At 34.2% G+C, this 13,547-nt stretch overlaps 2 protein-coding genes and 1 long non-coding RNA gene across 8 annotated transcripts; 2 read left to right on the plus strand and 1 right to left on the minus strand.

Annotated features, from left to right (window-relative positions):
* Positions 1-1,164: 1,164 nt before the first annotated feature.
* Positions 1,165-4,676, plus strand: LOC108193262 (protein KINASE OF THE OUTER CHLOROPLAST MEMBRANE 1-like). Of its 2 annotated transcripts, none has more exons than XM_017359849.2 (5): positions 1,165-1,329; positions 2,060-2,432; positions 2,522-2,613; positions 2,704-3,177; positions 3,614-4,676. In XM_017359849.2, the coding sequence occupies exons 2-5, from the start codon at positions 2,067-2,069 to the stop codon at positions 4,569-4,571; spliced, it is 1,890 nt and encodes a 629-aa protein (XP_017215338.1). In that variant the 5' UTR covers positions 1,165-1,329; positions 2,060-2,066; the 3' UTR covers positions 4,572-4,676. The 2 variants fall into 2 exon arrangements, with proteins under 2 accessions (XP_017215338.1, XP_017215340.1); XM_017359851.2 differs by having other exon boundaries at positions 1,191-1,329; positions 2,044-2,432.
* Positions 4,677-5,005: 329 nt separating this feature from the next.
* Positions 5,006-7,429, plus strand: LOC108195549 (protein DOG1-like 2). Its single transcript, XM_017362523.2, has 4 exons — positions 5,006-5,135; positions 5,279-5,472; positions 6,217-6,745; positions 6,875-7,429. The coding sequence occupies exons 1-4, from the start codon at positions 5,107-5,109 to the stop codon at positions 7,041-7,043; spliced, it is 921 nt and encodes a 306-aa protein (XP_017218012.1). The 5' UTR covers positions 5,006-5,106; the 3' UTR covers positions 7,044-7,429.
* Positions 7,430-9,231: 1,802 nt separating this feature from the next.
* LOC108193824 (uncharacterized) lies at positions 9,232-12,300 on the minus strand. Of its 5 annotated transcripts, none has more exons than XR_001801280.2 (6): positions 12,213-12,300; positions 11,994-12,087; positions 11,812-11,870; positions 11,439-11,518; positions 10,100-10,307; positions 9,232-9,932 (listed from the first exon to the last, which is right to left on the minus strand). It is a non-coding gene; the product is annotated as an uncharacterized LOC108193824 (long non-coding RNA). The 5 variants fall into 5 exon arrangements; XR_001801281.2 differs by having other exon boundaries at positions 12,222-12,240; XR_001801283.2 differs by lacking the exon at positions 12,213-12,300 and having other exon boundaries at positions 10,100-10,173; positions 10,263-10,307; positions 11,994-12,206.
* Positions 12,301-13,547: the final 1,247 nt, after the last annotated feature.

Below are 13,547 nucleotides of genomic sequence, written 5' to 3' on the forward strand. Positions count from 1 at the left end.
GAAGTCACTCTCATATTTATAGTGTTGGAGGAAGGTAAACAAGTTGGGCCGCGTGCGATGATGGATTGGCCAGCTCTGCAACATTTTATTATTATCACCATGTATTTTCTAACTCCATTGATAATTGACTTTGCATTAAAGTTGGATGCGGCGTATAAAGAGCTTTCAACTCATATAAAGATTTCCCTTTTAAATAAAGTGTCGTCGATTTTAATGAGAAGATTATTAATCAGAGGCATTTACTAACGCATTTCGATCTTTTTTATCGGAAACACCACGATTTGTAGATTCATAATTAATAAAAAAATACAATACACAAGAGGTGGTCCACAAGCAGTAACCGAGAAAAAGATAGTTTAAAAATACAGGATTTGCTAGAACATATAAATATGTGTTTTTCTTACAAGCATTACAAATCCTTCAACATATTTGGACACATAATAACATACTGTCAAAATTGATTACAGATTATACAAAATTATGATTTTACACACTTTTTCTCTAAAATAACGACGACAAACAAGTTTACATAAAAATTGTATAAGATTTAACACACAAAATTTTGACAAGTTTAATTTATTAAAGAAGAAATATAATTGACAAAATTTTTGACAAAGATATATAAACACATCTTAATGATGTTAAAATGCGATAATAACGTATAACATAGATCATAACATATATGTCAAGAATTTTTAATAAATATATATTTAGGAGATTTTATCTGATTTGGAAGACATTTTTCTTTTGAGAAAGGAAAAATATATGTGATATAACCTCACTCCTTTTCCGGTGGCACTTAACACGAACTTTTAATTAGAAAAACAAAGATCCATGGTTTAAATAAACTCTAATATTTTTAAGTGTTTTTTATAAATTTAAAAACTTATTCTTAATTCTTTTTTTTGGAAGTCAATACATTACATTTAATTCACTTTTAATAATAAAAAATTCATTCTCTTACATATTATCTATTTTTTACTTTCTCAAGTTCATATATCAATCACAAAAATGAGATAAATGAGATAAAGAGTACTGATTTCTAACAATCATATATATTCATTATATTGAAAAATCAATTACAATAATTTCGCGCAAGTTTAAAAAAAAAAACAAAAAACGAAAGGGTCGTTAAAGCAATCGTGACGGCATCCTGGGCTGTTGTTGAGGAGTGAACGTTTAAAACTTTTATTCACATAAAATCACTCCCCAATAATTATTTATTTGTACCGGTCATTTAAAAAACTCATTTCTTCCATTGGAGCTGGAGTAGCATAACTGCATAACTCAGCCTGCTTTCCCTGTTTGTCAACTCCCCCGTCTCACGAGGTAAGCCTCCTCTGATTTAGGGTTTCTTCGTTGTTCATAATCTATTTACCCAGCTCTCCTGTACGTTGTTATGTATTTCATGAAATAAGTGGTTATTATTTTACAAAGTTTTAATAATACTGTGCTTGCTGTTGTAAATTAGATCTTCTCGATGAATTTTAATTTGTTTCAAGTGTAAGATAAATATGCTGCAAGTATATATGATTCAATCTCTGTACGAACCTGATTTGCGTTTCTAGTTCTTGGTGTGTAAAATTAAACACTTGTTGAGTTTGGAACACTGATTACAACTTTAAGTATGGGTGCTAGATTTTACACAGGCTTCTGAGAGATTATTTTGTAATCCGAATTGGGAGATGTGGGAGGAATTTATTCATTGTTGTTTACTTTGCGCGATTTTTCTCGAAAAATTGTCTGAAGTTGCCTCTGCACTCCCCATAGGGAAGAGTCCACACCATATACTTCAAATTAGATATACGGGTTTCTTTCCTAGTAAAGATATTTGTTACTTATTGCGATTTGTGGACTAATAAGCATGATTAAGTGTAAATAATTATTTCTCAAACAAAAGCAACTATACTGTATTTGAGTCTTGTTATGTTGAATATTGTATTTGTGTTGCATTTTGCAATGCTGGAGAGAGTACTTTCTTTCTCCTTAGTGAGTTTTTGTAGCCGGGATTTTTTCTGTTATCGTAGCATGATCTATTTACAGTACATATAACATTCAGGAGGTAAATGGCAGAGAGTATCGCACAAGCGCAACAACCGGCTTCTTTTGATTATGAGCTCTATGAAGGCGATCCTGATCATCTTAGGACTGTTGTAGCTACGCCGAATCAAGCTACTCCTTGGATAGATCCTGCAACATTGAAACTTAAGCATAGGATTGGCCGTGGACCGTTTGGTGATGTCTGGTTAGCAACACATCACCAGTCATCTGACGAATATGATAGGTATCATGAAGTGGCTGTTAAGATGTTACATCCGGTTAAGGAGGATCACATGCAAAAATTTCTGAACAAGTTTGAGGAGATTTTTTTAAAGTCTCGCCAACTTCAAGGTGTATGTTGGTTGCATGGTATCTCTATAATATCTGGGAAGGTGCACACGTCGTTTTAAACAATTTCCTAATTAATACTTTGTATTATTCGCTGCATGATGTAACCAATTTAATGCAAACTCCTTATCAGATCTGTATAGCAGTTAAATTTTACGAGGGATCAGTTGGCGACCAAATCGCCCGGCTAAAGGGAGGAAAGTTGTTGCTGCCTGATGTTTTAAGGTAATATATACAAGTTGCATTTTATTTACCATAGGTTTCAAGTTTTTGAGGAATGTGTGGCTAATTCTTAGAAAATATGGATGTTGTCAGGTATGGAATTGGGCTGGCAATAGGAATCCAAGAATTGCACTCACTAGGCGTCCTGGTTCTGAATATTAAGCCAACTAATTTCCTCATTGATGACCATGACCAAGCAGTTATTGGAGACTTCGGAATTCCATATCTACTTATGGGAATTCCACTGCCTGATTCAAATTTCGCTATCAGACTTGGAACACCCAACTACATGGCTCCAGAACAATGGGAACCAGAAGTAAGAGGGCCAATAACCTTTGAAACTGATACTTGGGGTTTTGGATGCAGCATTGTGGAGATGTTAACCGGAATTCAGCCCTGGTTTGGGAAATCTGCTGAAGAGATTTATCAATCAGTCGTGATGAAGCAAGAAAAACCACTAATTCCAGCCGGTCTCCCCCCTGCAGTTGAGAATGTCATTAGTGGTTGTTTTGAGTATGATCTACGCAATCGTCCTTTGATGGCAGATATTCTTCATGCATTTGAGAGGTTATTTTCTTTCCCCATTGACCTTCTTACGTTTGCCTTAAAAGTCACAGACCACTACATCTCTTTTACAAGTTGGACCATAACTTTTACTAGTCTTAACCAAAGAAGTAAATTATTTGCGGTCATGTATTTTTTTTCTTTCCAAGTTATGTGTGGCCAGATATATTTTCAAATATGTCACTCTCTTGGCCAGGTAAAGTGTCCTGGGAAGCATAGCTCTTAACAATGGTAAATGAACAAAGAACATAGAGAACATAAACATTCCCCTCACTCTATTCTTGTTCTAATACTTATTTCACACTACTTAAATGCAGAACATAGAACACATCAACATTCCCCTCACTCTATTCTTGTTCTAATACTTATTTCGCACTACTTAAATACCCTCTAACATTAAACCACAAAAGCTGAATTTATATGCTTGGTGAATTTGCAGTTCACAGAATGCGGTTTACAGTGATGGTGAATGGATTGGTCTGGAAAGCAGAAAGGTCCCTGAGAAGTTAAGTGGCAAGTGCTTTTCCACATGGTTCCTCTCAAAGGATCTTCTTCAAGTGGGTGACACAGTACGCTCAAGAAAAGCACCAGACTCTTGCAAGCCGCAAACCATGGTTGTTCCCGAGGGGACTGTAGTTGGCTTGGAGAAGGACACTGATAGAGATGGATTTGTTCTGGTGCGTGTTCCTAGAGTGCACGATCCACTGAGGATAAATGTCTCAACCCTAGAGAGGGTGACAACTGGTTTGGCTGTTGGTGATTGGGTGCGATTGATGGAGGAAACTAACAAGCACTCATCTATTGGTATTATACATTCAATACATCGTGATGGTAATACTGCAGTTGGTTTTCTAGGGCTGGAGACTCTTTGGGAAGGACATTCGTCTAAGCTTCAGATAGCAGAGCCATATTTTGTTGGAAATTTTGTGAGGTTGAAGGCAAATCTCTTCACTCCACGCTTTGAATGGCCTCGTAAAAACGGAGGTACATGGGCTACTGGGAGGATTTCACAGATACATCCAAATGGGTGCCTTGTTGTGAGGTTCCCTGGAAGGTTTGTGTTTGGAAATGAACCAAACAGCTTTTTGGCTGATCCAGCTGATGTAGAGACCGTTACTTTTGATACCTATCCTGGGCTAGTGGGGAAATACCAGCATATTGAGGATTATCACTGGGCTGCTCGGCCACTAACCATTGCATTTAGCCTCTTTACTGCTATTAAGTTCGGTATCTTTGTTGGGAAAAGTATGGGTGCAGGAAAAAAGAAGAGAGGTCACACTCAAATTCGTCGTGATGACCATGCTCAAGACGCCCAAACTGCTGCCAATTCTTCATGGCTTCCACCGCCAGTAGCCAACATTCTCTTTGGAGAAGGTCCTACTGCTACTGCTAGGTGACTTGCGTCACTCTTGTACAGTCCTGGCAGATAAACTTAATGTTAATGTACTCTACCCACAGACAATGTACGAAGTTCTTCAGTGTTAATATAGTGTTTGTATATATATCTTTGTACAGTGTGTTTGTATTAGGTCTCCTATTCAGTAATTATTCTCGTGAAAACTTATAACACAAATGCTTGCTAATTCTCCCTGAAGTTTTGCCGCCTTTAAAAATGTTGAAGGCAGGCTACACTTAAATAAAATGATATTCTCACCTGGGTTGAGGGTTTTGCCAAAATACACTGAACAAGTTAATTATTAAATATTTGTTAGGCGAACTTATATATAAACAAGTTAATTGCCTCTTCTTCTTTATTTGTTATTATTTATTTAATAACTTTAAACTGTTTGAGGCCTCTATTTTATTAACCACACGAGAGATTAAAAGCAAAAAAAGTTGTTTAGTTCATTTTACACTGTTTTTGCGAGTCCGTTCTGAATCAAACAAAAACAGAAGAAGAAAGATCAAGAAATCAGCAGCAAAAGCAGTAAAATGAAAAGGGCTTTCTCTCAGCACATAATGTAAGTCATTCTAACAATCCATCCCTCCGTATCATCCTAATTATCTACATTCTTTGATTTCATGCACAACCCTTATTTGATCTTCCCTTCTATCACTCATCAAGAACAAAATTTATACTCTGTTTCTTGATTTTTCAATGCAGGAGGCGTTTCATAGACTTGGAAAATGTAGAGGAAAGAGAGAATAGCACTGCTATGAGCAGCGCTCACTTTTTGAAAGTTGAACAAGAAGAAGTTGTTGAAGTGCAAGAAAAAGAAGAAGAAGAAGTAGATGATGTAGCTCATCTTGTTGGTTGCATAAGCCTGCACAAGAAGAGTTCAGACTCAAGTCATGGAGGTAATGTATATTTATATGTATGGGTATATGTGTGTATTTGCATGATTTAATCGGTTATTGTTGTTTCTTGGTTAAATGGGTTTTTAAAGATATGAACTTTAGAAAGATTTTAGTTTCTTGATTGTTTGATCTTGCTTTAGGATGGGTTTCTTGAAACCCTTGATAGTTTTTAGGGTTTAGTAATGATTGTATCAAAGTTCATGTTCCTGACTTCTGGGCATTTTCGAAATTCCATAACTTTTGTGAATCAGAGGTTTTAGGCTTTGATTCTTGAGATTGCACTGTTTTGATCATGCAATTTGATACGACCATTCAAGAACGACGCATTTGTGTAGTTCCATCCTTGTCGAATTGTGTTGTTACATTTGTGCATTACTGTTATGAACATCAAATTTGCTGGCAATCAAATTTGTAAATATGGTGAGTAAACAAGTGTGTTTCTTGATTATAAGTCAGTGAACAACTTGTTTACAGAGAAAATGACATGAGTTCAGACCATATATGAGCCTGTTAGTTGTTATAACTTAAATTACACCATTATATGTAGATACTGAAAAGGATACAGGTTTTTCTTAGTGATGAAGATATGATTTAAGTATATTTGTTTTCGAGGGGGGGGGGGGGGGTATGTTATGGTAGCCAGTGAAGAAATTGTTATGTTAGGTGAACTTAATGTTGAAATTGAGTAGGCAGGCACGTTATTGTAATCTGTGAAGTTCTCAGAAACCGTAATGGTTGAACCAGGTGAAGATCTCTCAATCCGGAAGTACAGATCTTGGTTCCAAAAGCAAAAGAGAATTGCAGCAAGGCGAGAGAAACAAATAAAGGCAAGTATGGCTCTTGATGATTTTATTGAGGAACAAATGAAACATTTTCATGCTCAGTATAGTAGAGGCGTTGTCCCAACGCACCTGAAGGACCTGTCTAAACTTCTGATGCCAAAATCGACTCCACCAAACGAACTTGCTGCTTTGTCCTGGCTTGGTGATTGGAGGCCCTCTTCCTTTTTGGACCTCCTCCGCTCACTGTCACACTCATTGCCTTCCTTGTCCAAGTCCAAGACAACTGGGCTGGTCCTATCAAAACTGACCCATGATGTACGAATTGAGGAAGCCGTGATTGATGAGGAGATGGCTGAGATCCAAGCTAATTGTATCCTCCATCTCCATTTTGGTCAAGCCAATAAACATGAATCCATTGGGCAAGCATTAGCTTCAATTCATTCCGAGTTCAAGAAGATCCACGCTGTCATCATCAAGGCCCAGAAGCTCAGGTCCATTTCAATACTCATAAAACTAGTACTGTGCATTATAACCGTTTAGCCACTATAACATAAAATCAATCTTGTGATTAGTATTGACTTCAGATAATGTATTGTTTGGGTCTGTATGTTATCCAACAGATACAAAGTATTGGAGTTGATAGTGAAGAATGTGCTTAGCCAAACTGATGCGGCAGAATTCCTGGTAGCATTTGCCGGAATTCAAGATTCTATTCACCAGATTGCCAGAGACCAACGGATGCAGAAAGGATCAGTTTATCTTTCTATGAAGCCCCAGAAATCCAGTTGAGTATCCCGAAAATGCATGTCAGATTTTTCTTGGATAATAGTAGACAGTGAGCGGTAAATCTAGAACTACAGAAATTTAAAGTAAACAGAGGAGCATGCTTGTATATCTTTAGTGTTGAGAAGTGTTCACCATTTACAAAGAGCAGATGAAGTATAATTTTCCCCTCTGCAAATGAGTCAAAATTGATTAGGCTTGTTTGATGGGCTTAAGTTTGGCCCAGTCTAGCTGCTCAGACAATACAGCTTTTATGTATGATGTTTCTGTTGAATATAAATTTTCACCTGGGCCATGGATTAGTCCCAAGTTTGTGTCACATTTGCCGTGTCTAACTACTGAGCAATGATCATGCATTTTACATGATATTTGTAGTTGCGCTACGCAACTTATGACATATGTTGCGTTTTCTTCCCTACTAGCAATTTGGCCCGTGCTTCGCACACGGTAACGCTTATTTTTAGTTTTAAATAATTAATTGTGATGTGTTTTTAATCATAGCATTGACTTATAAAAATACAATAGATTCTTATAGTGTTACGAATCACAGTTGTTATTCTCTGACCCACAATATAATATTAATCTGTGAGTGATTTGGAGTTTAACAAAGTTAAATTTGATTCATCGGACGGAATTGAATATCGGATGCTTTACACGGTAGGAGCATTAGTAATTTTAGGCCAATAAATATAGTAAAGTGCCTACAGATACATGGCAAGATTGCTTCCACATGTATGCTAAAAAAAGTTTTGAATTTTTAACAAAACTTGAGTTTAATGAACTGCACAAACCACTACCTGAACATTGGAGAATAAGCTCCAAGACAAATGAAAGAAATAATTCTTCTCCTCGTGGCAGAAGTAGTTCATAAAATCTGTGAGGTTAAATCATAGTGCCCCTGCTTAGCACACGGTACCTTTATTATGTTTTTCTAATTAATTTTAACATCGTTTTATTATGATTAACGTAATATTTGTATTTTTTATTATTTTATTATAAGTTTATCGTCAATTAACATTTATATTAACAATTAATATTTAATTTGAATATATAACTATGTGGAAAAACTTTATCTACTATCAAATTTTAATTATTAATTAAAAACCATGAATAATATTAAAAATTACGTCATGTAATTTTATTTATTTAAATCATTATATATGATTCTCCATCTTTTTTAATATTTAGTGTTTTCCGAGTAAATTCTAGAATTATGTCAAAGTTTAACACGGTGTGTTGAACACATTATATCTATTTATATTTAAATATTAATATGCATAAATTTAGATTCGATTTTTATCAATATTAGATAATTTTTTATATTTCAATAACAATTTTTCTAAAAGACCTGCTGGAAATTTCAAAAAAAAAAATGTATATGGTCATTGTTAAATTAATATAAATATATCGATTATCAAACATGTGCGCGATAAAACTAATAATCTTAACCAAGATTAACAATGTTGAAGCATAATCGACTTATTAGACATCAAAAATCATAAAAATTGCGAAAAATGAAGAGCACACCTCAACGACCACATGCTTCAAATATTTGTATATGCTTAAGATGATAAAAATAGAAGTCAAATAATTAATATTTACCATAATATAATCCAGTGACTTCAGTTACACATGTATCTTTTTTGCAGAGGAAGGTTTTATTTTGGATGATACGGTGAAGAAAATAAGTGAGACACTTTAGTCTTGGTTCGTTTAAGAAAATATAATTTTTTATTACTTGCTTTTCTCTAAAATTTATTGAAAATAACATGTCTATCTATATTTATAAAACAAACGTTTTTAAATTATTTTTAAGAATAAAATTAGTCTAAGAAAAAGTTTTCCTGAAAAATACAATTAATTTTGATCATAAAATTATTATCACTTTTCAAAGAATATAATATAATGTTATAATAACTATATAATTAAATTTTTTTATAATATTTCGTTAAAAAAATATTTTTATAATAAAGTCTTATAATATGAGAAAAAATGATTAAAAAAAACAAAGATAAATAAGTACAACTGCTGCCACCTAAATTCCTATTCAGACTCCGTCACTGCATATTGCATATAGTGTAATGCAAAAATATTCACTTTATTTATTTTAAAAAAATATACGCATTTTCATTCCCTGACTTGCCAGGCAGATTTTTTTTCTTTATAATCACCTTAGATTAAATTAACCCCAATATGAAAGTACAATTCAATCTACGTAAAAAGAAAGACCAGAGATCCTGCTTCTTAGAGCATACTACCAGAACAAAGAAACAAAGACAATTCTTACAACTTTCACTAAAGATTGGCTTTACTATTCCAGAACAAAGAAACAAAGACAATTCTTACAACTTTCACTAAAGATTGGCTTTACTATTGTTATTCTTGATCAGCCTGCTTTGGACACTTCAGAACAACTCCCACATGCACTTTGCAACTTTACATGCCCACCAACTTCATGAGTATTCAAAAAATTTAGATCCCTAGCTGCTAACCATCTCATCCCTGGTGAAACCAGTTTCCTCAGCAACCACCTATCAACTTCTTTAAGTATGTTGCATTCACAAAGATTGATAAAGTCAATAAGCAAAACAAACATCTATTTGCCTTCTTTGCCTTCTAGTCTTTGCAACATCCAGTGGACCTGTAGTAAGAGTTCTCGCAACAAAATCTGCAGATAACTTTGCCCCAATAACACTAACCATGTTGGGTTCCTCACCCACCTTACCTAAAAGTGTTCTTCTAGTCTGTAGATGAAAGTATGACAAAAGAGTAATTTAAAAGTAGTACCACCACAATATACCAAATTGAAAAAATTGTGGGTAGAAGTTCACTGATTCAAAGGTTTTTCAACAGATTGCAGAGAAAGGTGCATCATGCGCAAGCTGATCCCAAGTTCTGTCCAGAGTGCAGAATAACTTTGCGTTATAAATATAAACATTCTCATGAGCTTAAGTATGAATAAATACGTAGCCAGATATTAGACATCAAGATATCAATAAAAGATCATTAATAATCAATATTAAGCACCTAATGAAGTCGAATTTAAACTTTACAGTAAATACCCGCTTCACGGTTGTCAGAGTTCCTGACAAAATTAAATCTTTGCCACCTAGAGCAGTTCTCCTACGGCATCGTCCTATGACAGACAAAAACCAGTTCAATCAAATTCGAAAACAGTCCATAAGATGTAAGAATTTGTTTAAGCCAAAATATGAAGTTCATAACCTGATCCTTCCAAATCTGATCTTCCTTATCCAGAAACTGTTTTCTCTGCAACATTCAGACATATATGACTTCGATAAAAAATAAGACTCAGATAGGATGCATTAAAGTTGTCATATTTTAATCTGAATCGAGCATTTAACCAATATTCTACAGATGATCATGAGACATAATTTGCAAGCCTTCACATGAACACATCAAAGAGAACATTGAAATAACTTAAGAGTACTAACCAAATTGATTCCTTTCCATGTATGTTCAGTAACAAAACTCAATTCAAATTTCAAATATACATGATAGCAATAGTCTTGATAAAGCAGTTGAGTTTTTCTCCCGTGAAATTTGCAGCAGATGATAAAATGAAAAATTAGGTTAACCCAAATCATATGGGTAAACCCGAAAGCTTGCAGATCCAATTCAAATTCAAAAATGAAACGTGAATCTGCATATTAATTTAAGAGTACCACTAATAGTATTCTACTATACAGGACATACAGAAATAATAAAGAACAAATTAGATGATATACCCAATGCCTGCCTTGGAACGGATGTTATGTTCAGATCCAAATTCAAGGAAATTATAACAAAACGCATCACCTTGAAACATGTGTTTTCCGGACCTAACATTTTTAAGTCTAAGTTGTTTTAATTGTGGAGCAATCATTAAGACCTGCTACTTATATTAGATCATCCATAAATTGTACTTCTCAGTTATGATTCTTGGCTCCAATTGGCTTGCTCTGAAAGATACATGTCATAGGACTATAATAAGTAACATCTACAAATCAGATTTGAGAATCAAAAATAAAATATGTGTTTAGGAGTTATACTAATAGGCCAAATGAGTCCTACATAATCCATCTATTCAGAACCAACACATATGTAATCAATAATTTCAACAGCTCCTTATAAATAATATGATTTATCTTGGTAATAGCCTGTAAAAAATCAAAGTGATCCATCTTCTGTTGGAATGACACATTTGAATCTGATCGAGCACATTTTTTCAAGGAAATTTTGAATGCGGAAGTAAACTTCTTTCATTCGTGCATTTGATCAAACACTTAAATGGAATAGTGTATATCAAAATCATAAAAGAAATAAATCAACATGCATAATAACAATAATATATCACAAATCAGGAGATGAAGCAAGTTAAAAATTGTTAATAATACATACCCGTGGTTTTATTTTCTAATGATTCTTGCACCTCGCTTTTCCACAATTCTGTAACTTCTCTTTTTCCGAGTAACGTAATTCTGCAAAAAAAAAATGAATAGGTAAAGAATGACGGCAATGAATCAATCAAGAATCATTAGAAACTCATGCCATTTGTTCTTTGTTTTATTTGTTTTATGAGTGTGAAAGGTGGAGAGTAGAATGTCAGTAGATATGGTGCCTAAACTCATGCCATTAGAAACTCTCCGAGAAAATCAAAAAATAGGTGATTTCATCAACAGATTCAAGAATATGATGGGTGATCAGAAGAGTTTGAAAATAAAAAATTCAAATTACACGGCTAAATCACAGAAGATGACAAATAATCACGTACCAAACCAATCATAGGGAAGGAATCCTTGCGATCAATACCGGCCGCTTGAAGAAGAAAGACTAACAAAAAATTATCCACAAAATTATCAGTGTTCAAACCCGGATGAGTAAGAGTTAACCCAACTTTGCACCTACATAGATGGTTAAGCATAATAAGACATCGGCAAAGATGGTTAAGCATACCAGATGCATCCATAGCAACTGCTTACACTCCGACGAAAACAGAAGATGGCTTCAGTTCAATGTCCCCGGTGAAGGATTTGAATTAATGTCGCCGCTGAAAGAATTTGAATTAATGTTAAATGGAATCATGGAAGCTAAATTAGCGGGGTGATTGGAGGAAGTGCTGAGGATTGTGATAACTGAACAACCAATTCAAAATTAAAAATCTCAATGGATCACCCGGAAAACCTCAGATCCTCATGTAATTCACGCAAGCTTCAAATGTAAAATGTCCGGGTCAGTACCCATTTTGAAATGGATGGTCCAATCTGATTGTGCAATTACTCAGAAGACCCCAGGCTGTGTATGATTATTTGTAGAGAAAGGGTAAAAAACGTAATTTTGAAAATCTTTTGTATTCACAAATTAGGATTATATAAATTATCATTCAAATTGTGATTTTTTTTTCTAATTTGGAGTCCGGTTTATGGGAATCGTAACCTCAAATCCATGTAATAGTTTTTGGATTAGTCATTTTGTGCTTCTACTTGATGGGTACATCATTCCATCCATACCCTATAGGATAATCATTCTCGTACCCCATATTCACATACCTCTCATTTTCATTCCCGATTCTCATTCACATTTATCATCCAGACGCCCTCAAAACATTATTCAGAAGTCGGGAATAGTTAGATAATAAAATTTTAATAATACATGAAAAGAGCTAGTCCATGAAATGACGAAGACACCCAAATAAGTTGTCTCGTACGTGCCACATCAAATATCTAAAAGAGGGGGAACACTTTTTTTTTTCTGGGGGAGAAAATTTAGCCTCTTAAGAGCATCTCCAACGGCGTTGACTATAATCGTTGGCTAAATTAGACCTGAAAGACATTATGTAAAATTTGCTGAACCTGTAAGACATTTTAATTCAATGATATTGGCTATATTGGTTGGCTATAATTTAAAAATAGTATGTTATTAACATTTTAAATTGTTAAAATAGAACTGATATATTCCTACATTTTAAATAATGTAGGAAGATTGTACATCATTTATTACCATATCGAACTGATATATTCTATTTTAACAATTTAAAATATTAATAACATACTATTTTTAAATTATAGCCAACCAATATAGCCAGTATCATTGAAGCAAAATGTCTTACAGGTTCAACAAATTTTACATAATGTCTTACACGTTCAATTTAGCCAACGATTATAACCAACGCCGTTGGACCTGCTCCCATGAGAAGATTGTAGTAAATGGTTAAGCCTGACACTCCATTATCACTAGTATCCCAGACGCAACGAGTAACCCCAGGAGACCTATCCGCCACTGAAACATTGCATTAGAGCCGATAAATTAAAAATCTCTTTTACAAATAATCTGGACAGTTTGGGAATTTTAGTTTTATTTGGAATTTTAGAATGAATCAAATAATATTTTTGGACATAGTTTTTACATGCCTTCTAAAATATTAAAATGATAATTCAAATTACGTGAAAATCCATATCTAAAAAAATGGACTACGAATTCCGAAAGACCTAAAAACATTTTAAACTAGCA

The sequence above is a fragment of the Daucus carota genome, chromosome 7, assembly GCF_001625215.2.
Source record: "Daucus carota subsp. sativus chromosome 7, DH1 v3.0, whole genome shotgun sequence".
Taxonomy (NCBI): Eukaryota; Viridiplantae; Streptophyta; class Magnoliopsida; order Apiales; family Apiaceae; genus Daucus; species Daucus carota.

What these genes read in the sequence shown, in the direction of transcription:
- LOC108195549 (XM_017362523.2), top strand. Translation starts at nt 5,107, where the DNA reads ATGAAAAGGGCTTTCTCTCAGCACATAAT. An exon ending in TTCAGACTCAAGTCATGGAG is followed by an intron (nt 5,473 to 6,216) that starts GTAATGTATATT and finishes TGGTTGAACCAG; the next exon opens with GTGAAGATCTCTCAATCCGG. An exon ending in ATCAAGGCCCAGAAGCTCAG is followed by an intron (nt 6,746 to 6,874) that starts GTCCATTTCAAT and finishes GTTATCCAACAG; the next exon opens with ATACAAAGTATTGGAGTTGA.
- LOC108193262 (XM_017359849.2), top strand. Translation starts at nt 2,067, where the DNA reads ATGGCAGAGAGTATCGCACAAGCGCAACAACCGGCTTCTTTTGATTAT. An exon ending in TTGCTGCCTGATGTTTTAAG is followed by an intron (nt 2,614 to 2,703) that starts GTAATATATACA and finishes GGATGTTGTCAG; the next exon opens with GTATGGAATTGGGCTGGCAA. An exon ending in ATTCTTCATGCATTTGAGAG is followed by an intron (nt 3,178 to 3,613) that starts GTTATTTTCTTT and finishes GTGAATTTGCAG; the next exon opens with TTCACAGAATGCGGTTTACA.